This window comes from Oncorhynchus clarkii, chromosome 2, assembly GCF_045791955.1.
Source record: "Oncorhynchus clarkii lewisi isolate Uvic-CL-2024 chromosome 2, UVic_Ocla_1.0, whole genome shotgun sequence".
Taxonomy (NCBI): Eukaryota; Metazoa; Chordata; class Actinopteri; order Salmoniformes; family Salmonidae; genus Oncorhynchus; species Oncorhynchus clarkii.
This window is the reverse complement of record NC_092148.1, coordinates 98,040,786-98,067,576: the sequence shown is the minus strand read 5'-3', so window position 1 is coordinate 98,067,576 and position 26,791 is coordinate 98,040,786. Positions and strand designations below refer to the sequence as shown.

At 44.8% G+C, this 26,791-nt stretch overlaps 1 protein-coding gene across 1 annotated transcript in view; it reads right to left on the bottom strand.

The window, feature by feature from the left end:
• LOC139383416 (synaptotagmin-7-like) overlaps positions 1-26,791 on the bottom strand; it is a 128,039-nt gene that overhangs the window by 47,602 nt on the left and 53,646 nt on the right. Inside the window, exon 3 of the mRNA XM_071127959.1 lies at positions 23,213-23,353. Within this exon, the coding sequence (XP_070984060.1) occupies positions 23,213-23,353 (141 nt within the window). The remainder of the gene's footprint in view (positions 1-23,212; positions 23,354-26,791) is intronic.

Here is a 26,791-nt window from a genome sequence, read left to right as displayed (position 1 = left end):
TGGGACTGCCCCTACACTGCTAGTTGGGACTGCCCGTTCACTACGCTGCTAGTTGGGACTGCCTGTCCACTACACTGCTAGTTGGGACTGCCCCTACGCTGCTAGTTGGGACTGCCTGTCCCCTACGCTGCTAGTTGGGACTGCCTGTCCACTACGCTGCTAGTTGGGACTGTCCCCTACGCTGCTAGTTGGGACTGTCCCCTACGCTGATAGTTGGGACTGTCCCCTACGCTGATAGTTGGGACTGCCTGTCCACTACACTGATAGTTGGGACTGCCTGTCCCCTACAAAGCTAGTTGGGACTGTCCACTACACTGATAGTTGGGACTGCCTGTCCACTACACTGATAGTTGGGACTGCCTGTCCACTACACTGATAGTTGGGACTGCCTGTCCCCTACACAGCTAGTTGGGACTGTCCACTACACTGCTAGTTGGGACTGTCCACTATGCTAATAGTTGGGACTGCCTGTCCACTACGCTGCTAGTTGGGACTGCCTGTCCCCTACACAGCTATTTGGGACTGTCCACTACACTGATAGTTGGGACTGCCTGTCCACTACACTGATAGTTGGGACTGCCTGTCCACTACACTGATAGTTGGGACTGCCTGTCCCCTACACAGCTAGTTGGGACTGTCCACTACACTGCTAGTTGGGATTGTCCACTATGCTGCTAGTTGGGACTGCCTGTCCACTACGCTGCTAGTTGGGACTGCCTGTCCACTACACTGATAGTTGGGACTGTCCACTACGCTGCTAGTTGGGACTGTCTGTCCACTACGCTGCTAGTTGGGACTGTCCACTACACTGATAGTTGGGACTGTCCACTACGCTGCTAGATGGGACTGCCTGTCCACTACACTGCTAGTTGGGACTGTCCACTACACTGATAGTTGGGACTGCCTGTCCACTACGCTGATAGTTGGGACTGTCCACTACGCTGCTAGTTGGGACTACCTGTCCACTACGCTGCTAGTTGGGACTGCCTGTCCACTACGCTGCTAGTTGGGACTGCCTGTCCACTACACTGCTAGTTGGGACTGTCCACTACGCTGCTAGTTGGGACTGCCTGTCCACTACACATGATAGTTGGGACTGTCCACTACGCTGCTAGTTGGGACTGCCTGTCCCTTATACCTCTGATGGGGACTTTCTGTCTTCAGTCCAGCAACATAACAACATCACATAGCCCAATGGACAATTATGACATCAGCAAGCAGGGAAAGAGGGAGCCTGATTTTCTTTTTTTGAGACCTGGTTGAAAGCAAATATTGTGATGTGGTTGAACTGCCCTGGGTGGAATCAGGAGGAACAGAACAAACATCCCCCAGCATGACTGTAAATAACAACAACAACAACAACAACAACATAAATAACAACATCTCAACCCTTACAGGGTTCAATAATTCCAGGACCAGAGGGGAGGTGAGGAGGGGGGATGGAATGTAAAACGTGCCAGGAGGATACAGAGTTGATATCCTGTCTACTACAACAGTGAGTTGGAGAGAGAGAGAGAGAGAGAGAGAGAGAGAGAGAGAGAGAGAGAGAGAGAGACAGAGACAGAGAGACACACAGAGAGAGACACACAGAGAGAGACACACACACAGAGAGACACACACAGAGAGAGACACACACAGAGAGAGACACACAGAGAGAGAGAGACACACAAAGAGGGACACAGAGAGAGAGAGACACACAGAGAGACACACAGAGAGAAAGATCTGGAGATAAAATCTCCCTGGGATTGTGTAGAGAGGAGAGGATGGCAGAATAAATGTGTGAGCACAGCCCACTGAGGGCATTTTAACAAGCCGCTCTAGTACCCTCATTAAGCTGTCCAAGACACCCAACCTATCGCTAATGGTATGGCTGCCTAACGCATCACATTATCTACGTCCAAATGTAGTGCATTAATCTGGGCAGAAGTAGTGCGCTATAAAGGAAATAGGTTACCATTTTGGGACGTGGCCATGACCTATGCCTGCCTACTATGTAAGTATTCCATTATGTGTGGACACACAGGGTCACAAAGTACGAGTGCACATTGTTTTTTTCAGCAAGAAGTCAATCAATGCCATCATTCCTAACAACAAGTAACCTCTAATCATTGTACGACAACACAGTTAGACAGCTACTTATATAACACAGCTACAACGGTTACCTCCATCCCACTTCCAGAAGTGTCTCTCCACATGTATATTACCCCAGCCTAGGAATCCTGTCCCTAACTGCAAGCTCTGAAACGTCCCTCCATGTTTATCTCACAGAAATAGACGCTTTCTATTAAGAGAATCCATTCTATTCCTATAGTTTTATTCCATTCTATTCCTATAGTTTTATTCCATTCTATTCCTATAGTATTATTCCATTCTATTCCTATAGTATTATTCCATTCTATTCCTATAGTTTTATTCCATTCTCCATTCTATTCCTATAGTTTTATTCCATTCTATTCTTATAGTTTTATTCCATTCTATTCCATTCTATTCCTATAGTATTATTCCATTCTATTCCTATAGTTTTATTCCATTCTCCATTCTATTCCTATAGTTTTATTCCATTCTATTCCTATAGTTTTATTCCATTCTATTCCTATAGTTTTATTCCATTCTATTCCAATAGTATTATTACATTCTATTCCTATAGTATTATTCCATTCTATTCCTATAGTATTATTCCATTCTATTCCTATAGTTTTATTCCATTCTATTCCTATAGTTTTATTTCATTCTATTCCTATAGTTTTATTCCATTCTATTCCTATAGTTTTATTCCATTCTATTCCTATAGTATTATTCCATTCTATTCCTATAGTATTATTCCATTCTATTCCTATAGTATTATTCCATTCTATTCCTATAGTTTTATTCCATTCTATTCCTATAGTATTATTCCATTCTATTCCTATAGTTTTATTCCATTCTATTCCTATAGTATTATTCCATTCTATTCCTACAGTTTTATTCCATTCTCCATTCTATTCCTATAGTTTTATTCCATTCTCCATTCTATTCCTATAGTAATATTCCATTCTATTCCTATAGTTTTATTCCATTCTCCATTCTATTCCTATAGTTTTATTCCATTCTATTCCTATAGTTTTATTCCATTCTATTCCTATAGTTTTATTCCATTCTATTCCTATAGTTTTATTCCATTCTAGTCCATTATATTCCTATAGTTTTATTCCATTCTATTCCTATAGTTTTATTCCATTCTATTCCTATAGCATTATTCCATTCTATTCCTATAGCATTATTCCATTCTATTCCATTCTATTCCTATAGTTTAGGGGAGGAGCCTATAGTTTTATTCCATTCTATTCCTATAGCATTATTCCATTCTATTCCTATAGTATTATTCCATTCTATTCCTATAGTATTATTCCATTCTATTCCTATAGTATTATTCCATTCTATTCCTATAGTATTATTCCATTCTATTCCTATAGTATTATTCCATTCTATTCCTATAGTATTATTCCATTCTATTCCTATAGTATTATTCCATTATATTCCTATAGTTTTATTCCATTCTATTTCTATGGTGTTTCCCCTACCTTGGAGTCTTCTCTGTAAAGGTATATCTGAAGAATCCTTCCATAGCTAACCCCTGCTGCCTAGCAGTCTAGCAGTGTTCTGCCCACCAGCGGCTCTGAAGAGGTCTCTCTGTCTGTGTATCCCAGCCAGCTGTAACAGCAGCAGCAGCAGCAGCTCTCTCTCTCTCCATGTAAACTCTGCAGCTCTGAAGAGTCTCTGGACGTGTATCTAACCTCTGTCTATCTGTAGCTGCTCTGAAGCGCTCTGTCTCTGTCTGTGTCTATACCACCCGGATGTATATGTACAGTATCTAATGGCTGTATAGAGGACGAGCAGCCTCTCTCTACCAAACCTACTGGACATGTTGACCTCTAGCCACGTTTTTCGCCAGCAACCTATGACCTCTGTTCTGTTTCCCGCCACCGGCGAGCGTGCTCACAGACGTCAATGGAAGTGCCTGATGACAATCTGTGGCACCACCTGCCAACTCTCCCCCTCCCCCTCCTCTCTCTCCCCCCACGCTCTCGCTCTCTCTCTCTCTCCCCTCCCCCTCTTTCTCTCTCTCTCCCTCCCCCTCTTTCTCTCTCTCTCCCTCTCTCTCTTCATCCCCCTCTCATTCTCTCCATCCATCTCTGTATCTCTCTCCCGCTATACCACTCCCCCTCCCCTACCCCAATCCCTGTTTGGGATAATTGTGTGTTTGTTTTGCCTGCCTTCAATTACAGTTGAGCAATAATGAAGAAATATCCATCACTGTAGGCTACACAGAGAGTGGGGAGGAGCCATCTAGCTAGTCCTGCCTGCTTCCATCACTGAGACTACACAGAGAGAGGGGAGGAGCCATCTAGCTAGTCCTGCCCCCCTCCATCACTGTAGGCTACACAGAGAGAGAGGGGAGGAGCCATCTAGCTAGTCCTGCCTGTCTCCATCACTGTAAGCTAGAGAGAGAGAGAGAGGGGAGGAGCCATCTAGCTAGTCCTGCCCCCCTCCATCACTGTAGGCAAGAGAGAGAGGGGAGGAGCCATCTAGCTAGTCCTGCCTGTCTCCATCACTGTAGGCTACACAGAGAGAGAGGGGAAGTGCCATCTAGCTAGTCCTGCCTGTCTCCATCACTTTAAGCTAGAGAGAGAGAGAGGGGAGGAGCCATCTAGCTAGTCCTGCCCCCCTCCATCACGGTAGGCAAGAGAGAGAGGGGAGGAGCCATCTAGCTAGTCCTGCCTGCCTCCATCACTGTAGGCTACACAGAGAGAGAGGGGAGGAGCCTGAGTAGCGAGCCCTGTGTAGCGCCTTGTGGTCGGATGCCGAGCATTTGCCATACCAAGCGGTGATGCAACCATGCTCTCGATGGTGCAGCTGTAGAACATTTTGAGGATCTGAGGACCCATGCCAAATCTTTTCAGGCTCCTGAGGCGGATTAGGCTTTGTAGTGCCCTCTTCACGACTGTCTTGGTATGTTTCGACCATGATCGGTCCTTAGTGATGTGGACACCAAAGAACGAAGCTCTCAACCTGCTCCACTACAGCTCCGTCGATGTGAATGGGCGCGTGCTCTGAACTCCTATTCCTGTAGTTCACCATCTGCTTCGTTGTCTTGCTCACATTGAGGGAGAGGTTGTTGTCCTGGCACCACACTGGGACTAAGCACGCACCCCTGAGGGGCCCCCGTGTTGAGGCTCAGCATGGCTGATGTGTTGTTGCCTACCCTCACCATCTGGGGGCAGCCCTTCAGGAAGTCCAAAATCCAGTTGCAGAGGGAGGTGTTCAGTCCCAGGGTCCCCAACTTGGTGATGAGCTTTGTGGGCACTATGGTGTTGAACGCTGAGCTGTAGTCAACGAACAGCATTCTCACATAGGTGTTCCTTTTGTCCAGGTGGGAAAGGGCAGTGTGGAGTTCAATAGAGATTGTGTCATCTGTGGATCTGTTGGGGCGGTACATGAATTGGAGTGGGTCCAGGGTTTCTGGGATGATGGTGTTGATGTGAGTCATTACCAGCCTTTCAAATAATTTCATGGCTACAGATGTGAGTGTTACGGGGCTGTAGTCATTTAGGCAGGTTACCTTGGTGTTCTTGGGCACAGAGACTATAGTGGTCTGCTTGAAACACGCAGGTATTACAGACTGGGTCAGGGAGAGGTTGAAGTGAAGAAACATGCCAGCTGGTCAACGCATGCTCTGAGCATGCATTGTGGTAATCCGTCTGGCCCTGTGGCCTTGTGAATGTTGACCTGTTTAAAGGTCTTACTCACATCAGCTACGGAGAGCGTGATCACACAGTCGTTGGGAAAGCTGGATCTTATGCATGGTTCAGTATAGCTTGCCTCAAAGCGAGCATAGAAGGGATTTAACTTTCTTATAAGCATCTGGATTAGCGTCCCGCTCCTGTAAAGCGGCAGCTCTACACCTCAGTGTGGATATTGCATGTAATCCATGGCTTCTGGTTGGGATATGTACGTACGGTCACTGTGGGGACAACGTCGTCAATGCACTTATTAATGAAGCTGGGGATTGATGTGGTGTACGCCTCAATCCCATCGGATGAATCCCGGAACCTATTCCAGTTTGTACGAAACAGCCCTGTAGTTAGCATCCTCTTCATGACACAATCATCAGTCTGTCTTGAGTGTAACACAGTTATCAGTCTGTATTGAGTGTAACACAGTTATCAGTCTGTCTTGAGTGTAACACAGTCATCATTCTGTCTTGAGTGTAACACAGTTATCGGTCTGTATTGAGTGTAACACAGTCATCATTCTGTCTTAAGTGTAACACAGTCATCATTCTGTCTTGAGTGTAACACAGTCATCAGTCTGTCTTGAGTGTAACACAGGCATCAGTCTGTCTTGAGTGTAACACAGTCATCAGTCTGTCTTGAGTGTAACACAGTTATCATTCTGTCTTGAGTGTAACACAGTTATCAGTCTGTCTTGAGTGTTTAGAAGTTTAGAAGTGATGAAAATCGCTGGCACCACAACTCTCTCGCTCTCTCTCTCCCCCTCTCTTTCTCTAGCTCTCTCTCCTTTCTCATCTCTCTCAGAAGTTTACAATATGCAATAGGCCTATACTGAGAAAGTGATTGCAGGTTAATGTATAAAATTATCTTTAGTTTAACGTGTAAAATGATCTATAGTTTAATGTGTAAAATGATCTTTATTTTAATATGTAAAATACAAAGATGCACTTAGTCTGGTAATAGTTCTGACTCACCCATTATTACATGTGTGTGTGTGTGTGTGTGTGTGTGTGTGTGTGTGTGTGTGTGTGTGTGTTACGAGCCACAGTATTGTGTATATTTCACAGCTGTTTATACGATACAGTGATTGTCTACACTATACTTCCTTGTTTTGTCATGAACTGAAATTAGGCAAACTATTAGAATTAGAAACTATTAGAATTAGAAACTATTAGGATTTTATCACCCAGGAAATGGTGGAGCGGTTTCAGGACAGTGCAGCTTTCAATGTTCATATAGAAAGAACGATGTACAACTTGAAGTGAAGTGAAGGACATACATTTCTATGGTGTAAAAGTGTAATTATTGATCGTAAACACAGTATTATTATTGATCGTAAACACAGTATAATTATTGATCGTGAACACAGTATAATTATTGATCGTGAACACAGTATAATTATTGATCGTGAACACAGTATAATTATTGATCGTGAACACAGTATAATTATTGATCGTGGACATAGTATAATTATTGATCGTAAACATAGTATAATTATTGATCGTGAACACAGTATAATTATTGATCGTGAACACAGTATAATTATTGATCGTGAACATAGTATAATTATTGATCGTAAACATAGTATAATTTTTGATCGTGAACACAGTATAATCATTGATCGTGAACACAGTATAATTATTGATCGTGAACACAGTATAATTATTGATCGTGAACACAGTATAATTATTGATCGTGAACACAGTATAATTATTGATCTTGAACATAGTATAATTATTGATCGTGAACACAGTATAATTATTGATCGTGAACATAGTATAATTATTGATCGTGAACACAGTATAATTATTGAACGTGAACACAGTATAATTATTGATCGTGAACACAGTAGAATTATTGATCGTGAACACAGTATAATTATTGATCGTGAACACAGTATAATTATTGATCGTGAACACAGTATAATTATTGATCGTGAACATAGTATAATTATTGATCGTGAACGCAGTATAATTATTGATCGTGAACACAGTATAATTATTGATCTTGAACATAGTATAATTGTTGATCGTGAACACAGTATAATTATTGATCGTGAACACAGTATATAAAAGATGACATATCCAGCTTTAGTAAAAGAAGGTTTCGGTGTTTTACTGTCTTGCTTTCTTTCAGTCTGTTGAAAAAGGAAGGCTACATGTCTGACATATATGTTTGGTAATTATAGGTATTATTATAAGTAATGGACATAAAGATTAATCTACATTTAAAAACAAATCGAGGCTGTATAAAACTAATGGGTTTCATAGCATAGGATCAATTCCCTCTGTTTCTTTAGTTCCTTTAGTCTGTTGGCTGCAGAAAGGCCAAAGAAGACTGGAGGGCAGGAGAGAAGACTGTGTGTGTGTGTATGTGTGTGTGTGTGTGTGTGTGTGTGTGTGTGTGTGTGTGTGTGTGTGTGTGTGTGTGTGTGTGTGTGTGGAGAGAGGAGACAGAACCACAGCAGAGGAACCAACTGACTAACGAGAGAGCTGGGAGTTATTTATTGTTATTATTGAAGTACCTCTCTTTCGTATCGTCTGAGATTCCTAAAGATTGGAAAGCTGCAGCGGTCATCCCCCTCTTCAAAGGGGTAGACACTCTAGACCCAAACTGTTACAGACCTATATCCATCCTGCCCTGCCTATAGACCCAAACTGTTACAGACCTATATCCATCCTGCCCATCCCTGCCTCTAGACCCAAACTGTTACAGACCTATATCCATCCTGCCCTGCCTCTAGACCCAAACTGTTACAGACCTGTATCCATCCTGCCCTGCCTCTAGACCCAAACTGTTACAGACCTGTATCCATCCTGCCCTGCCTCTAGACCCAACCTGTTACAGACCTATATCCATCCTGCCCTGCCCAGCCTCTAGACCCAAACTGTTATAGACCTGTATCCATCCTGCCCTGCCCAGCCTCTAGACCCAAACTGTTGTAGACCTATATCCATCCTGCCCTGCCTCTAAACCCAAACTGTTATAGACCTATATCTATCCTGCCCTGCCCTGCCTCTAGACCCAAACTGTTACAGATCTATATCCATCCTGCCCTGCCTCTAGACCCAAACTGTTACAGACCTATATCTATCCTGCCCTGCCCTGCCTCTAGACCCAAACTGTTACAGATCTATATCCATCCTGCCCTGCCTCTAGACCCAAACTGTTACAGATCTATATCCATCATGCCCTGCCTCTAGACCCAAACTGTTACAGATCTATATCCATCCTGCCCTGCCTCTAGACCCAAACTGTTACAGATCTATATCCATCCTGCCCTGCCTCTAGACCCAAACTGTTACAGACCTATATCCATCCTGCCCTGTCTCTAGACCCAAACTGTTACAGATCTATATCCATCCTGCCCTGCCTCTAGACCCAAACTGTTACAGATCTATTTCCATCCTGCCCTGCCTCTAGACCCAAACTGTTACAGATCTATATCCATCCTGCCCTGCCTCTAGACCCAAACTGTTACAGATCTATATCCATCATGCCCTGCCTCTAGACCCAAACTGTTACAGACCTATATCCATCCTGCCCTGCCCTGCCTCTAGACCCAAACTGTTACAGACCTATATCCATCCTGCCCTGCCCTGCCTCTAGACCCAAACTGTTACAGACCCATATCCATCCTGCCCTGCCTCTAGACCCAAACTGTTACAGACCTATATCCATCCTGCCCTGCCTCTAGACCCAAACTGTTACAGACCTATATCCATCCTGCCCTGCCTCTAGACCCAAACTGTTACAGACCTATATCCATCCTGCCCTGCCTCTAGACCCAAACTGTTACAGACCTATATCCATCCTGTCCTGCCTCTAGACCCAAACTGTTACAGACATATATCCATCCTACCCTGCCTCTAGACCCAAACTGTTACAGATCTATATCCATCCTGCCCTGCCCTGCCTCTAGACCCAACCTGTTACAGACCTATATCCATCCTGCCCTGCCTCTAGACCCAAACTGTTACAGATCTATATCCATCCTGCCCTGCCTCTAGACCCAAACTGTTACAGATCTATATCCATCCTGCCCTGCCTCTAGACCCAAACTGTTACAGATCTATATCCATCCTGCCCTGCCCTGCCTCTAGACCCAAACTGTTACAGACCTATATCCATCCTGCCCTGCCCTGCCTCTAGACCCAAACTGTTACAGATCTATATCCATCCTGCCCTGCCTCTAGACCCAAACTGTTACAGATCTATATCCATCATGCCCTGCCTCTAGACCCAAACTGTTACAGACCTATATCCATCCTGCCCTGCCCTGCCTCTAGACCCAAACTGTTACAGACCTATATCCATCCTGCCCTGCCCTGCCTCTAGACCCAAACTGTTACAGACCCATATCCATCCTGCCCTGCCTCTAGACCCAAACTGTTACAGACCTATATCCATCCTGCCCTGCCTCTAGACCCAAACTGTTACAGACCTATATCCATCCTGCCCTGCCTCTAGACCCAAACTGTTACAGACCTATATCCATCCTGCCCTGCCTCTAGACCCAAACTGTTACAGACCTATATCCATCCTGTCCTGCCTCTAGACCCAAACTGTTACAGACATATATCCATCCTACCCTGCCTCTAGACCCAAACTGTTACAGATCTATATCCATCCTGCCCTGCCCTGCCTCTAGACCCAACCTGTTACAGACCTATATCCATCCTGCCCTGCCTCTAGACCCAAACTGTTACAGATCTATATCCATCCTGCCCTGCCTCTAGACCCAAACTGTTACAGATCTATATCCATCCTGCCCTGCCTCTAGACCCAAACTGTTACAGATCTATATCCATCCTGCCCTGCCCTGCCTCTAGACCCAAACTGTTACAGACCTATATCCATCCTGCCCTGCCCTGCCTCTAGACCCAAACTGTTACAGACCTATATCCATCCTGCCTATCTAAAGTATTTGAAAGCCAAGTGAACAAACAGATCACCAACCATTTCGAATCCCACCGTACCTTCTCCGCTATGCAATCTGGCTTCTGAGCTGGTCACGTGTGCACCTCAGCCACGCTCAAGGTCCTAAACGATATCATAACCGCCATCAATAAAAGACAGTACTGTGCAGCCGTCTTCATCAACCTGGCCAAGGATTTCGACTCTGTCAATCACCGTATTCTTATCGGCAGACTCAACAGCCTTGGTTTCTCAAATGACTGCCTCGCCTGGTTCACCAACTACTTTGCAGACATAGTTCAGTGTGTCAAATCGGAGGGCCTGTTGTCCGGACCTCTGGCAGTCTCTATGAGCGTGCCACAGGGTTAAATTCTCGGAACGACTCTTTTCTCTGTATATATCAATGATGTCGCTCTTGCTGCTGGTGATTCTCTGATCCACCTCTACGCAGACGACACCATTCTGTATTCATCTGGCCCTTCTTTGGACACTGTGTTAACAAACCTCCAAACGAGCTTCAATGCCATACAACTCTCCTTCCGTGACCTCCAACTGCTCTTAAACACTAGTAATACTCAATGCATGCTCTTCAACCGATCGCTGCCCACACCTTCCCGCCCGTCCGACTAGCATCTCTACTCTGGACGGTTCTGACTTAGAATATGTGGATAACATGGCGCAGTGGTTAAGTGCGCTGTACTGCAGCGCCAGCTGTGCCATCAGAGTCCCTGGGTTCGCGCCCAGGCTCTGTCGTAACCGGCCGCGACCGGGAGGTCCGTGGGGCGACGCACAATTGGCCTAGCGTCGCCCGGGTTAGGGAGGGCTTGGTCGGTAGGGGTGTCCTTGTCTCATCGCGCACCAGCGACTCCTGTGGCGGGCTGGGCGCAGTGTGCGCTAACCAAGGTGGCCAGGTGCACGGTGTTTCCTCCGGCGCATTGGTGCGGCTGGCTTCCGGGTTGGATGCGTGCTGTGTTAAGAAGCAGTGCGGCTTGGTTGGGTTGTGTATCGGAGGACGCATGACTTTCAACCTTCGTCTCTCCCGAGCCCGTACGGGAGTTGTAGCGATGAGACAAGATAGTAGCTACTACAACAATTGGATACCACGAAATTGGGGAGAAAAATAAAAATAAAAATAAAAATAAAAAATAAAAAAATAAAAAAATAAAAAAATAATATGTGGACAACTATAAATACCTAGGTGTCTGGCTAAACTGTAAACTCTCATTCCAGACTCATATTCAGCATCTCCAATCCAAATTTAAATCTAGAATCGGCTTCCTATTTCACATCAAAACCTCCTTCACTCATGCCAAACATACCCTAGTAAAACTGACTATCCTACCAATCCTTGACTGCAGTGATGTCATTTACAAAATAGCCTCCAACAATCTACTCAGAAAATTGGATGCAGTCTATCACAGTGCCATCAGTTTTCACCAAAGCCCCATATACCACCCACCACTGTGACCTGTACGCTCTCGTTGGCTGGCCCTCGCTACTTATTAGCTGCCAAACCCACTGGCTCCAGGTCATCTATAATTCCTTGCTAGGTAAAGCTCAGCCTTATCTCAGCTCACTGGTCACCATAGCAACACCCACCCATAGCACGCGCTCCAGCAGGTATTATTCACGGGTCATCCCCAAAGCCAACACCTACTTTAGCCGCCTTTCCTTCCAGTTCTCTGCTGCCAATGACTGGAACGAATTGCAAAAATCACTGAAGTTGGAGACTTAGATCTCCCTCTCTAACTTTAAGCATCAGCTGTCTGAGCAGCTAACCGATCGCTGCAGCTGTACACAGCCCATCTGTAAATAGCACATCCAACTACCTCATCAACATATTTTATTTTTTTCTGCTCTTTTGCACACCAGTATTTCTACTTGCACATCCTCATCTGCACATCTATCACTCCAGTGTAAATTGCTAAATTGTAATTACTTCGCCACTATTGGCCTATTCATTGCCTTACCTCCTTACTCCATTTGCACACACTGCATATAGACTTTCTATTGTGTTATTGACTGTACGTTTGTTTATTCCATGTGTAACTCTGTGTTGTTGTTTTTGTCATACTGCTTTGCTTTATCTTAGCCAGGTCGCAGTTGTAAATGAGAACTTGTTCTCAATTGGCCTACCTGGTTAAATATATTCATATTTTTGGAAGTAGTGATGTTCTGAAGCACAAATTTTCACATAACATGGCAGAATGAATTAGACAGTTTCTTGGGCTGTAGATAGGTACAAATGCACCTGCTGACTGAACCATCTTCAGAGCTCTAAAAAACAATGATCAGGAAGTCTAAATCACATTTCTATCTGAAAGCAGTTACAGAGAACCTAAACAACCTGGAAGCCAATCAAATCAGTGATCTAATGTGTCCTCTGGCCTTCCTGACCATCTACTGATGGATTCTAATGATGTGATACAGTATTGTAGTTGTTTTTTTAACAAGCACGTCATATATGCTGGTTCAGCTCTGTTTCAGCTCTGATGCAGGCCCTCATAGGAACCCTTTTAGCTTTCAGCCTTTCTTACGCTCTTAAAGATATAGACCCTAAAAAGTCTGCAGGCCCAGACATCATCCATACCTTTTAAAGACAGCAGCTGGTATTATCGCTGAGCCTTTGGCTCACATTCTTTTAACCTAAACCTCTTGTCCAATTCTATATCCAAAATGTGGAAATTGTCATTATGTTCTCCTCTGAAGGGTAGAAATAACTATCCCCCTATTTCCCAGCTCCATATCCTGGCCAGTCTTTCAATCCCTTGTGAACTCAGCTAAAAAAAAGTTCCTACTCGAAAACAACATCCTGAGTGGGGTTCAGTCTGGCTTTAGGTCAGGGCACAGCACCAAAACCTGTTTGATTAAATTGACCACAAACTGTTTCTAGCCAGACTCAGTAACATTGGTCTCAGTGAAGGGGTTGTCAATTGGCTGACAGAACACACTTTGTCTATGCTGAGAATCACAAGTCTAGCTTCCTTGAGATAACTAGAGGTGTGCCCCAGGGTTCTATTGTAGCTCCTGTGCCATTCTAAATGTGTATTAAAGACTTGGGAAATGGGATGTAACCAGCCAAGGTGCATCTGTATGCAGACGATACAGTCATATATTCATGTGCTCCTTCTCTGTTTCAGGCTGTTGAAGAGCTTTCAGTCACTGCAGGCCTCGCTTTATGGTCTCAAACTAGTCTTGAATGTACAAAAAACTATATTCTTGACCTTTAATAACAGAGCTAGAACTCTGCCAGACAAAGTTAGCATTGTCACATCTGGTGGCTTATCCACTGAAAAAGTGTCATCCTACACATAGCTAGGTATATTGTTGGATTACAAGCTTTCAGTCAAAGTATAATTTTGTGAGGAAGCTTACACTGAAATTGGGTTTTTATTTTCGTAATAAGGCTTACTTCCCATTTGAGGCTAGAAACACTCTTGTTCGAGCCACTTTTCTTTCTGTAATTGATTATGGTTGATTTATTGTAAATCCATGCATCCTCTTCAGTGTTAAATAGACTGGCCTCTGTTTATCATGCATCCTTGAGTTTTGTTACAAATGCCAAGTCACTCACCCACCACTGCACCTTTTACTAAATGGTGGTTTGAAACATGCTTTCCAGTCGCAGACGACTACATTGGTCCTTGTTAATTTACAAAGCCCTTCTGGGTAAACTCCCTCTGTAGCCTGCTCACCTTTACCATTAGCAGTACCAGAAGGTCTAGCAGAGATATCATGCCCATAGGGAGCACAGGGGATTGTCCTGTAAAAAAATAACAATCATAAAATAAATATTTGTATTAAATGTTTTTGTTTGTCTATTTGTTCTCTGTAATATTACTAGCCACTTAGCAACTTTTAATATCGTGTTGTTGTATCGTGTTGTTGTATCGTGTTGTTGTATCGTGTTGTTGTATCGTGTTGTTGTATCGTGTTGTTGTATCGTGTTGTTGTATTGTATTGTTGTATCGTGTTGTTGTATCGTGTTGTTGTATCGTGTTGTTGTATCGTGTTGTTGTATCGTGTTGTTGTATCGTGTTGTTGTATCGTGTTGTTGTATCGTGTTGTTGTATCGTGTTGTTGTATCGTGTTGTTGTATTGTGTTGTTGTATCGTGTTGTTGTATCGTGTTGTTGTATCGTGTTGTTGTATTGTGTTGTTGTATCGTGTTGTTGTATTGTATTGTTGTATCTTGTTGTTGTATCGTGTTGTTGTATCGTGTTGTTGTATCGTGTTGTTGTATCGTGTTGTTGTATCGTGTTGTTGTATCGTGTTGTTGTATCGTATTGTTGTATCGTGTTGTTGTATCGTGTTGTTGTATCGTGTTGTTGTATCGTGTTGTTGTATCGTGTTGTTGTATCGTGTTGTTGTATCGTGTTGTTGTATCGTGTTGTTGTATCGTGTTGTTGTATCGTGTTGTTGTATCGTATTGTTGTATCGTGTTGTTGTATCGTGTTGTTGTATCGTATTGTTGTATCGTGTTGTTGTATCGTGTTGTTGTATCGTGTTGTTGTATTGTATTGTTGTATCGTGTTGTTGTATCGTGTTGTTGTATCGTGTTGTTGTATCGTGTTGTTGTATCGTGTTGTTGTATCGTGTTGTTGTATCGTGTTGTTGTATCGTGTTGTTGTATGGTGTTGTTGTATGTTTTAATGATGTGATGTATTGATTGTTGTATGTTTTAATGATGTGATGTATTGATTGTTGCTGCCTTCTTGGTCTCCCTTGAAAAAGAGACTCTGGGTCTCAATGGGTTTTTCCTGGTTAAATAAAGCTAAAAATAAATAAATATATATATTTATAACTACACTGTAAAAACATGAAATGTGACAAATTTATAACCTAAAAATGAATGTTTAAAACTGAAACATTAGGAATTTAGATTAGCCAATAAGAGTTATTATCTTAAACACAAGTATTTGCATATTCAATTTACAAAAGAATTGAAGCTGAAGTTGGGATTTTATTTTAGGAATAAGGCCTGTTTTTCTTTTGAAGCCAGAAGGAGGCTAGTATCAGCTACATTTATGCCTTTACTAGACTATGGGGATATTTTATATATGAATTCTTCCACTCAGTGTTTGAGATCAATTGACACTCTTTACCATGGCACTTTGACATTTATTTTAAACTGCAAAACCCTTACGCACCACTGCACTTTGTATAACAGGGTTGGCTGGCCTTCTCTAGTCACTCGTAGGCTCAGTCACTGGTATACTTTTATTTACAAAGCCATTTTGGGTTTACTACCTTTTTATTTAACTTTTTATTGTTCAGAATTTATTTAATTTAACCTTTATTTAACCTTTATTTAATCTTTATTTAACCTTTATTTAACCTTTATTTAACCAGGTAGGCTAGTTGAGAATACGTTCTCATTTGCAACACAGACACAACAACACAGAGTTTCACATGGAATAAACAAAACATAGTCAATAATCTATATACAGTGGGTGCAAATGAGGTAGGCAATAAATAGGCCGTAGTGGTGAAGTAATTACAATATAGCAATTAAACACTGGAGTGATAGATGTGCAGAAGATGAATGTGCAAGTAGAGATACCGGGGTGCAAAGGAGCAAGATAAATAAATAAATACAGTATGGGGATGAGGTAGTTGGATGGGCTATTTACAGGTGGGCTATGTACAGGTGCAGTGATCTGTGAGCTGCCCTGACAGCTGGTGCTTAAAGCTAGTGACGGAGGTAAAAATGTGGTGGGTACTCTCTTCGTTTTAAATCACCGATGAAGGATCTTGAGGCTGATTTCCTGACCTGTCAATGTTTTTAATTTGCTGTTTTATGATTTTGTTATAGTTTTTTTTACTAGACAACAACCTGTAGTTGTTCATGTTGTCTGTCTGTAATTGTGTAATGACTTGGTGCTGCCTATCTTGGCCCTGGCGCTCTTGAAAAAAGAGATTTCAAATCTCAATGAGCCCTTCCTGGTTAAATAAAGGTTACATTAAATGAAATGTCATATTTAGAATGTAAAATTAAACACATCTTTCTCCAGTCAGTTTCCAAACAGGAGACTCAAAGTGTCTAAAACATTAGGAAAACCTGCTCTTTCCAGAGGGAGGGAAGACTACAGAACATTTCTCTAGACGCTAAGGGCCAGTTTCCCGGACATAGATAAAGCCTAGTCCAGGAGAGGAGCAGTCTACATCTGGGTCCGGGAAACTGGCCTTACAGGTTCATAGATAGCTGCTCTGTTAGAAAACATTGAAGCAAGATCTCCAAGTTACGAATAATTGTATGTGTCAGGTTCATGCTATAATGGCATGTTAAAAATAGCTGGTTTGACGATTAATAACTGGAAATTAGTCATTAATGATGCTCAATCACCATTTATTGTTCAAAGTGTAGTTTAACAATCTCCATTTGGTCACAGAATCAAAGTATTGGATGAAATGGCCTAACTGCTGGTCTACAGGGAAACGCTCTCTCAGTGTGTGTATGTGTGTGTGTGTGTGTGTGTGTGTGTGTGTGTGTGTATGTGTGCGTGTGTGTGTGTGTGTGTGTGCGTGTGTGTGTATGTGTGTGTGTGTGTGTGTGTGTATGTGTGTGTGTGTGTGTGTCTGTGTGTGTGTGTGTGTGTGTGTGTCTGTGTGTGTGTGTGTGTGTATGTGTGTGTGTGTGTGTATGTGTGTGTGTGTGTGTGTGTGTGTGTGTGTGTGTATGTGTGTGTGTGTGTGTGTGTGTGTGTGTGTGTGTGTGTGTGTGTGTGTGTGTGTGTATGTGTGTGTGTGTATGTGAGTGTGTATGTGTGTGTGTGTGTGTCAGAGAGCCTCATGACCAAACACATGAATACACTCTGATGTTACATTAATGATAAAATCACACAGACACCGTCAACAGCTGAAATTTGTAAAAAAATTAACAACAACATGGAAGTGTATGTTGTGTCTACATGAATACTACATTATAGTGTACGCCAGCTTCCTCTCATGACACACAGAGCGGTCCTCTGTCGTTCAGTTCCTATCATGACACATAGAGTGGTCCTCTGTAGTTCAGTTCCTATCATGACACACAGAGTGGTCCTCTGTAGTTCAGTTCCTATCATGACACACAGAGTGGTAGAATACGAAATGCATTACACTCAAAGAGCTACCGAAGATAAGGGTGGGGGGAGAGAGAGAGAGGGGAGAGACAGAGGGTGGGGGGAGAGAGAGAGAGGGGAGAGAGAGGGTGGGGGGAGACAGAGAGAGGGGAGAGAGAGAGGGTGGGGGGAGAGAGAGAGGGGGTGGGGGGAGAGAGAGAGAGGGAGAGAGAGGGGAGACAGAGAGAGAGAAAGAGAGAGAGAGACAGAGAGAGGGGAGACAGAGAGAGAGACAGATAGAGAGAGAGGGGATCTAACAGATGAAGGCAGTCATCTCTTGGATGTCTGGAAATCCTTAAAGATATCAGACATTTGGGCAGCCTATCTTTGTTATGTGAGGTGTCTGCCTGTCTGTCCAGGAAAAGCTATATTTATAGCAGTGTGGTTCAGAGTGGTTACGTAAGTGACTAGCATGTTTCTGGATAATGAGGAGACTCTTTGGGTAACTCGATGTGGAGCGATTAAGAGAGAGAGAGATAGAGAGGGTGGGGGGAGAGAGAGAGAGAGGGTGGGGGGGAGAGAGAGAGAGAGAGAGAGAGAGAGAGGGGTGGGGGGAGAGAGAGAGGGTGGGGGGAGAGAGAGAGGGTGGGGGGAGAGAGAAAGAGGGTGGGGGGAGAGAGAGAGAGGGTGGGGGAGAGAGAAAGAGAGAGAGAGGGTGGGGGGAGAGAAAGAGAGGTAGAGAGCGAGAGAGAGAGTGAGAGAGGGTGTTGGAGAGAGAAGGAGAGAGAGAGAGCGAGAGAGAGAGAGAGATAGAGAGAGAGGGTGTGGGGAGAGAGAAAGAGAGAGAGAGAGATAGAGAGAGAGGGGGAGAGAGAAAGAGAGAGAGAGGGTGGGGGAGAGAGAAGGAGAGAGAAGGAGAGAGAGAGTGAGAGAGAGGGAGAGGGTGGGGGAGAGAGAGCACCCGAGAACGAGAGATGGGACTCTCAGAGAAGCAGCACCGGAGGCATGGAAGAAAATAAGCTAATGAAGGAGATATAAAACGAGAGGAATAAAATAAATAAATTAATAAAGAACACACGACGAGGTAGAAAGACTCGGTGGCCACAGCTATATAACAAGGGAGATAAAACCAATAAATGCCAAGGGGGAGAGCAGAGGAGAGATTGACTGAAGAGAAGAAAGAGAGAATAATGTAGGAAGATACTGCAGAAGAGGAGAACACTAACGCAGGATGCCAGGTCATTAGAGTGTGTCTTAAATTGCACCCTATTCCCAATATAGTGCACTACTTTTGAAAAGAGGACCCTTTACAGAAGTGCACTAGTACTGCTTTAGTACGGCATTAGTACTGCTTTAGTACTGCATTAGTACTGCATTAGTACTGCATTAGTACTGCTTTAGTACTGCATTAGTACTGCATTAGTACTAGATTAGTAAGGTTAGTACTGGGTTAGTACTGCATTACTCGTGCTTTACTACTGGGTTAGTACTGCATTACTACTGGGTTAGTACTGGGTTAGTACTGCATTACTACTGCTTTAGAACTGCTTTAGTACTGCTTTAGTACTGCACTACTACTGGGTTAGTAATGGGTTAGTAATGGGGTAGTACTGCATTACTACTGGGTTAGTACTGGGTTAGTACTGCATTACTACTGCATTACTACTGCTTTAGTACTGCTTTAGTACTGCATTACTACTGGGTTAGTACTGGGTTAGTGCTGCATTACTACTGCTTTAGTACTGCTTTACTTGTGCTTTACTACTGGGTTAGTAATGGGTTAGTACTGCATTACTACTGGGTTAGTACTGGGTTAGTACTGCATTACTACTGCATTACTACTGGGTTAGTACTGGGTTAGTACTGCATTACTACTGCTTTAGAACTGCTTTAGTACTGCTTTAGTACTGCACTACTACTGGGTTAGTACTGGGTTAGTACTGCATTACTACTGCTTTAGTACTGCTTTAGTACTGCACTAGTACTGCTTCACTACTGCTTTAGTACTGCATTACTACTGGGTTAGTACTGGGTAAGTACTGCATTACTACTGCTTTAGTACTGCTTTAGTACTGCACTAGTACTGCTTCACTACTGCTTTAGTACTGCTTTACTACTGGGTTAGTACTGCATTACTACTGGGTTAGTACTGCATTACTACTGGGTTATGTACTGCACTAGTACTGCTTTACTACTGCTTTTATACTGCATTACTACTGCTTTAGTACTCCTTTAGTACTGGGTTAGTACTGGGTTAGTACTGCACTAGTACTACATTACTACTGCTTTAGTACTCCTTTAGTACTGGGTTAGCACTGCTTTACTATTGCTTTACTACTGCTTTAGTACTGGGTTAGTACTGGGTTATTACTGCATTACTACTGCTTTAGTACTGCTTTACTACTGCTTTAGCACTGCTTTACTATTGCTTTACTACTGCTTTAGTACTGGGTTAGTACTGGGTTAGTACTGCACTAGTACTACATTAATACTGCTTTACTACTGCTTTACTCGTGCTTTACTACTGGGTTAGTACTGGGTTAGTACTGCATTACTACTGCTTTAGTACTGCTTTAGTACTGCTTTAGTACTGCTTTACTCGTGCTTTACTACAGGGTTAGTACTGGGTTAGTACTGCATTACTACTGGGTTAGTACTGCACTAGTACTGCTTTACTACAGGGTTAGTACTGGGTTAGTACTGCATTACTACTGGGTTAGTACTGCACTAGTACTGCTTCACTACTGCTTTAGTACTGCTTTACTACTGGGTTAGTACTGCATTATTACTGGGTTAGTACTGCACTAGTACTGCTTTACTACTGCTTTACATCATTTATGGTTTAGTCATTTAGCAGACACTAGTATCCAGAACGACCGTAGTGTATTCACCTGCAGGTGAGACAGATATCAGTAGCACACAGTCACAGTACGTAGCAGGTGAGACAGATATCAGTAGCACACAGTCACAGTACGTAGCAGGTGAGACAGATATCAGTAGCACACAGTCACAGTAAGTAGCAGCAGTCCAGACGGGAGATAACAGCTGGGTTACTCCTTTACTATTCACCTCTTATCTCTCCCTTCTTCACTTCACTGCCTGTTTTATCAGTCATCTCATTGTCCTGCTGTGGTCTCCTTGACTGGCTGTTTTATCAGTCATCTCATTGTCCTGCTGTGGTCTCCTTGACTGGCTGGTTATCAGTCATCTCATTGTCCTGCTGTGGTCTCCTTGACTGGCTGTTTAATCAGTCATCTCATTGTCCTGCTGTGGCCTCCTTGACTGGCTGGTTATCAGTCATCTCATTGTCCTGCTGTGGTCTCCTTGACTGGCTGTTTAATCAGTCATCTCATTGTCCTGCTGTGGCCTCCTTGACTGGCTGGTTATCAGTCATCTCATTGTCCTGCTGTGGTCTCCTTGACTGGCTGGTTATCAGTCATCTCATTGTCCTGCTGTGGTCTCCTTGACTGGCTGTTTAATCAGTCATCTCATTGTCCTGCTGTGGTCTCCTTGACTGGCTGTTTATCAGTCATCTCATTGTAATTTGCTCTCACCAGGTCTCACAATGAAACTGCATGAAGTCTGTAATGTCAAGACAAGACCTCTAGATTGGTTCATTCGGCAGACAGCCTTGGTTGGCAACCCAACAAGCTCTCTCACTCACGCCATAATGTATCTTCATCCACGTTTCTCAAATGTAACATTTCAAAGTGGTTTCAAAGTCTAATGTCAAAGTGTTTAAGGTTAAGTTTAGGCATTAACTCTGAATTTCTATGGTTAAGGTTTGGGGTTAATAAGGTTTAAAAAATAAAAAAATCAAGATCAACTTTCTGGATTCGAACTTGCATCTATTGGAATCAGAGGCACATTCGCTATCCCCGACCCCGTCCCCTGTCCCCTTCCCCGGTCCCCTTCCCCTATCCCCATCCCCTGTCCCCTGTCCCCGTCCCCTGTCCCCTGTCCCCTTCCCCTGTCCCCTTCCCCTGTCCCCGTCCCCTGTCCCCTTCCCCTGTCCCCGTCCCCTGTCCCATCCCCGTCCCCTGTCCCCGTCTCCTGTCCCCGTCCCCTGTCCCCGTCTCCTTCCCCTGCCCCTGTCCCCGTCCCCTGTCCCCATCCCCTGTCCCCTTCCCCTGTCCCCGTCCCCTTCCCCTGTCCCCATCCCCTGTCCCCATCCCCTGTCCCCTTCCCCTGTCCCCATCCCCATCCCCTGTCTCCTTCCCCTGCCCCTGTCCCCGTCCCCTGTCCCCATCCCCTGTCCCCATCCCCTGTCCCCTTCCCCTGTCCCCGTCCCCTTCCCCTGTCCCCATCCCCTGTCCCCATCCCCGTGCCCTGTCCCCTTCCCCATTCCCTTCCCCGTCCCCTATCCCCTGTCCCCTGTCCCCTTCCCCTGTCCCCGTCCCCTGTCCCCTTCCCCTGTCCCCGTCCCCTGTCCCCATCCCCGTCCCCTGTCCCCGTCTCCTGTCCCCGTCCCCTGTCCCCGTCCCCTTCCCCTGTCCCCATCCCCATCCCCTGTCTCCTTCCCCTGTCCCTGTCCCCATCCCCTGTCCCCGTCCCCGTCCCCTGTCCCCGTCCCCTGTCCCCATCACCGTCCCCTGTCCCCTTCCCCTGTCCCCATCCCCGTCCCCTGTCCCCTGTCCCCTTCCCCTGTCCCCTGACCCCATCCCCTGTCCCCGTCCCCTGTCCCCTTCCTCTGTCCCCGTCCCCTTCCCGTCCCCTGTCCCCTTCCCCTGTCCCCTTCCGCTTCCCCTTCTCCATCCCCTTCCCTGTCCCCTGTCCCCTTCCCCCTCCCCTTCTCCATCCCCTTCCCTGTCCCCGTCCACAACCTAAACCTACTGGAAGGTAACAGTGGTGCCCCTAGTGGCCGGTTTCCACATCCTCTCCCAACGTCCTCAGACATCAATGGACGTTGAATAATGACTTGTATCAGGGGTGACCAGACTGTGGAAACCAACATACTCTACTATACCTACTGTAATGACACATCAGTAATAACAGACCTGCTATCTACCTACTATACCTACTGTAATGACACATCAGTAATAACAGACCTGCTATCTACCTACTATACCTACTGTAATGACACATCAGTAATAATAGACCTGCTATCTACCTACTATACCTACTGCAATGACACATCAGTAATAACAGACCTGCTATCTGTCCTTGTCTCTCTTACACCCATTTCCGTCCCAATTCTCTCTCTTCCACACACACACTTACGCACGCACACGCACACACACACACACACCCCTCTCTCTTATACACACACACAGCTCTCTGTTATAAATCTCTCTCTCACACACACACACACACACACACACACACACACACACACACACACACACACACACACACACACACACACACACACACACACACACACACACACACACACACACACACACACACACACACACACACACACAGCTCTCTGTCATACATCTCACACACACACACATCTCTCTCACACTGTGACTGGTACCTCTTGTCAGGTGGAGGAGGAAGTGCTTCCTGATTGGCTGGTGGTGCTTCCTGCATGGAGGTGATTGGATCAGGGATATTGGCAAAGTCATCTTGCTCAGCCAAACCAATAGCCAAAGACAGAACCACAATCTTCCCTTCGCTGGCCAGCCGGAAAACAGTGGGAAGCAGTGGGAAACAGAGAGAGAGAGAGAGAGAGAGAGAGAGAGAGAGAGAGAGAGAGAGAGAGAGAGAGACACGTGGAAGAGGCAAAGAAAATAAAATAATCGAGGAGGAGGAATCAGGAGACATGGAGCGAGGGAAGAGAGAAGGAGAACAAAGAAAGGTCAGAGAAAGGTCATAAATGGATCATATGAGGCTTATAAAATGATAAAGGGACAGGAAGAACACAGCGGAAAACAAGAGAGATCATATAAGAGAAACCAAAGGAACTCTGGTCAGAAAGGGAAACATGTTTTAGAAGACACCCTCAACCCATACCGGCAGTGTCAAACACACTTCCTGAAGGGCAGAGTCAAACTCACTTCCTGAAGGGCAGAGCCAAACTCACTTCCTGAAGGGCAGAGTCAAACTCACTTCCTGAAGGGCAGAGTCAAACTCACTTCCTGGAGGGCAGAGTCAAACTCACTTCCTGGAGGGCAGAGTCAAACTCACTTCCTGGAGGGCAGAGTCAAACTCACTTCCTGGAGGGCTGAGTCAAACTCACTTCCTGGAGGGCAGAGTCAAACTCACTTCCTGGAGGGCAGAGTCAAACTCACTTCCTGGAGGGCAGAGTCAAACTCACTTCCTGGAGGGCAGAGTCAAACTCACTTCCTGGAGGGCAGAGTCAAACTCACTTCCTGGAGGGCAGAGTCAAACTCACTTCTTGGAGGGCAGAGTCAAACTCACTTCCTGGTGGAGGGCTGTGTCGGATGGTTTTTGCACCTCCCTTGTGCTTGAGGTAATGAATTGGTTATGGACACAAATGAAAAGGACATGATAAAACCATGACCCAGACACACGGTCCTCCAGGAAGTGTGTTCAACACCTCTGTCATTGACCTTATTCACAGTAAAACAATTATACAATTAGAAGGTTATTGTGTAAACAAACGTTAGTCAATGGGCAATGGCCGCCATATGAATAAAGTCTATCAAGCCTTGTGCACACTGGCAGTTTGAAGTGACTGAAATCCTATTTTTATACACATCCGATTCGTATCTGATATTTTTCCTGCAGTCTGAACACCCAAAAAGCACATTGAATCAAATATTTCAAGCCACATTTCAAACTACCTTCGAAGGTGATTTGAAATCAGATAAACATCGGAGTCCTGGACATGTTACTTGTGTCTGTTTGGTTTTTAGACTGTTATTTGGCATATCTTGTTGCTCGCTAGCTACTCTGTTGACAGTCTGACAAGAACATGTGGTAGCTAACTAGCTTGTTCATTGTTTACAAACAAATAAGTGACTGTGCTAGAACGCTACACCGCTACCTAGCTAGCTGACTGCTGTGGCTGCCTAGCTAGTTGACTGCTGTGGCTACCTAGATAGCTGACTGCTGTGGCTGCCGAGCTATCTGACTGCTGTGGCTACCTAGCTAGCTGACTGCTGTGGCTACCTAGCTAGCTGACTGCTGTGGCTACCTAGCTAGCTGACCTGTGGCTACCTAGCCAGCTGACTGCTGTGGCTACCTAGCTAGCTGACTGCTGTGGCTACCTAGCTAGCTGACTGCTGTGGCTACCTAGCTAGCTGACTGCTGTGGCTACCTAGCTAGTTGACTGCTGTGGCTACCTAGCTAGCTGACTGCTGTGGCTACCGAGCTAGCTGACTGCTGTGGCTACCTAGCTAGCTGACTGCTGTGGCTACCTAGCTAGCTGACTGCTGTGGCTACCTAGCTAGCTGACTGCTGTGGCTACCTAGCTAGCTGACTGCTGTGGCTACCTAGCTAGCTGACTGCTGTGGCTACAAAGCTAGCTGACTGCTGTAGCTACCTAGCTAGCTGACTGCTGTGGCTACCTAGCTAGCTGACTGCTGTGGCTACCTAGCTAGCTGACTGCTATGGCTAGCACAAAAGATGGATCAACTGATCCTCTGGGGCTTTAAAAGTATTTTTACAGCTGGGAAACGACCCTGGCGAGGCATAATTGTCATCCTTAGTTTGTTACATAACTTCTGAGTGATAGGAAGCACAAGCACCACCATCAATCAGCCTTCACCACTGATCACACACCCGTCGTTACTATGACAACTAGTGTAGCCATGTCAGTAAATGACTGCTGTCTGAACACAGACATCCTATTTGTAATTTACTTGTAAGTTGCTGTTTGAACAGTCAGTATTCCAAAAACAGATTTGAAAAACGAAACCGATTTGAGCATTAAGGCCTGCAGTGTGAACAAGGCTTTAGTCCCCACAGTGCATTAAGGCCTGCAGTGTGAACAAGGCTTTAGTCCCCACAGTGCATTAAGGCCTGCAGTGTGAACAAGGCTTTAGTCCCCACAGTGCATTAAGGCCTGCAGTGTGAACAAGGCTTTAGTCCCCACAGTGCATTAAGGCCTGCAGTGTGAACAAGGCTTTAGTCCCCACAGTGCATTAAGGCCTGCAGTGTGAACAAGGCTTTAGTCCCCACAGTGCATTAAGCCCTGCAGTGTGAACAAGGCTTTAGTTCCCACAGTGCATTAAGGCCTGCAGTGTGAACAAGGCTTTAGTCCCCACAGTGCATTAAGGCCTGCAGTGTGAACAAGGCTTTAGTTCCCACAGTGCATTAAGGCCTGCAGTGTGAACAAGGCTTTAGTCCCCACAGTGCATTAAGGCCTGCAGTGTGAACAAGGCTTTAGTCCCCACAGTGCATTAAGGCCTGCAGTGTGAACAAGGCTTTAGTTCCCACAGTGCATTAAGGCCTGCAGTGTGAACAAGGCTTTAGTCCCCACAGTGCATTAAGGCCTGCAGTGTGAACAAGGCTTTAGTCCCCACAGTGCTCTATCTAATCCAGGGAAGGATATTACAACAGGATAAAAGGTACAGCTTGTTTAATAGTCTGATCATTATAATAGAATAATGCAGTAATACAGTTAAACGTGATATATCTGCTACTGTCAAAGGGCTGCTAATTACCTAGACATTGATTCAGTGGTAATGACTGTGGTATTCTACACATCACATATACACAATGACAAAGAGACACACACACACACACACAAACACACACACACACACACACACACACACACACACACACACACACACACACACACACACACACACACACACACACACACACACACACACACACACACACACACACACACACACACACACACACACACACACACACCTCACTTCCAAGGCAGTTATAGTCAATGAACTAATCACTGATCATAATCTTGATGTGATTGGCCTGACAGAAACATGGCTTAAACCGGATGAATTTACTGTGTTAAATGAGGCCTCACCATCCCGCAAAGGCAGAGGTGTTGCCAACATTTACGATAGCAAATTTAAATTTATAAAAAGAAAACAACTGTATTTCGTCTTTTGAACTTCTATTCCTGAAATCTATGCAGCCTACTCAATCACTCTGTATAGCAACTGTTTAC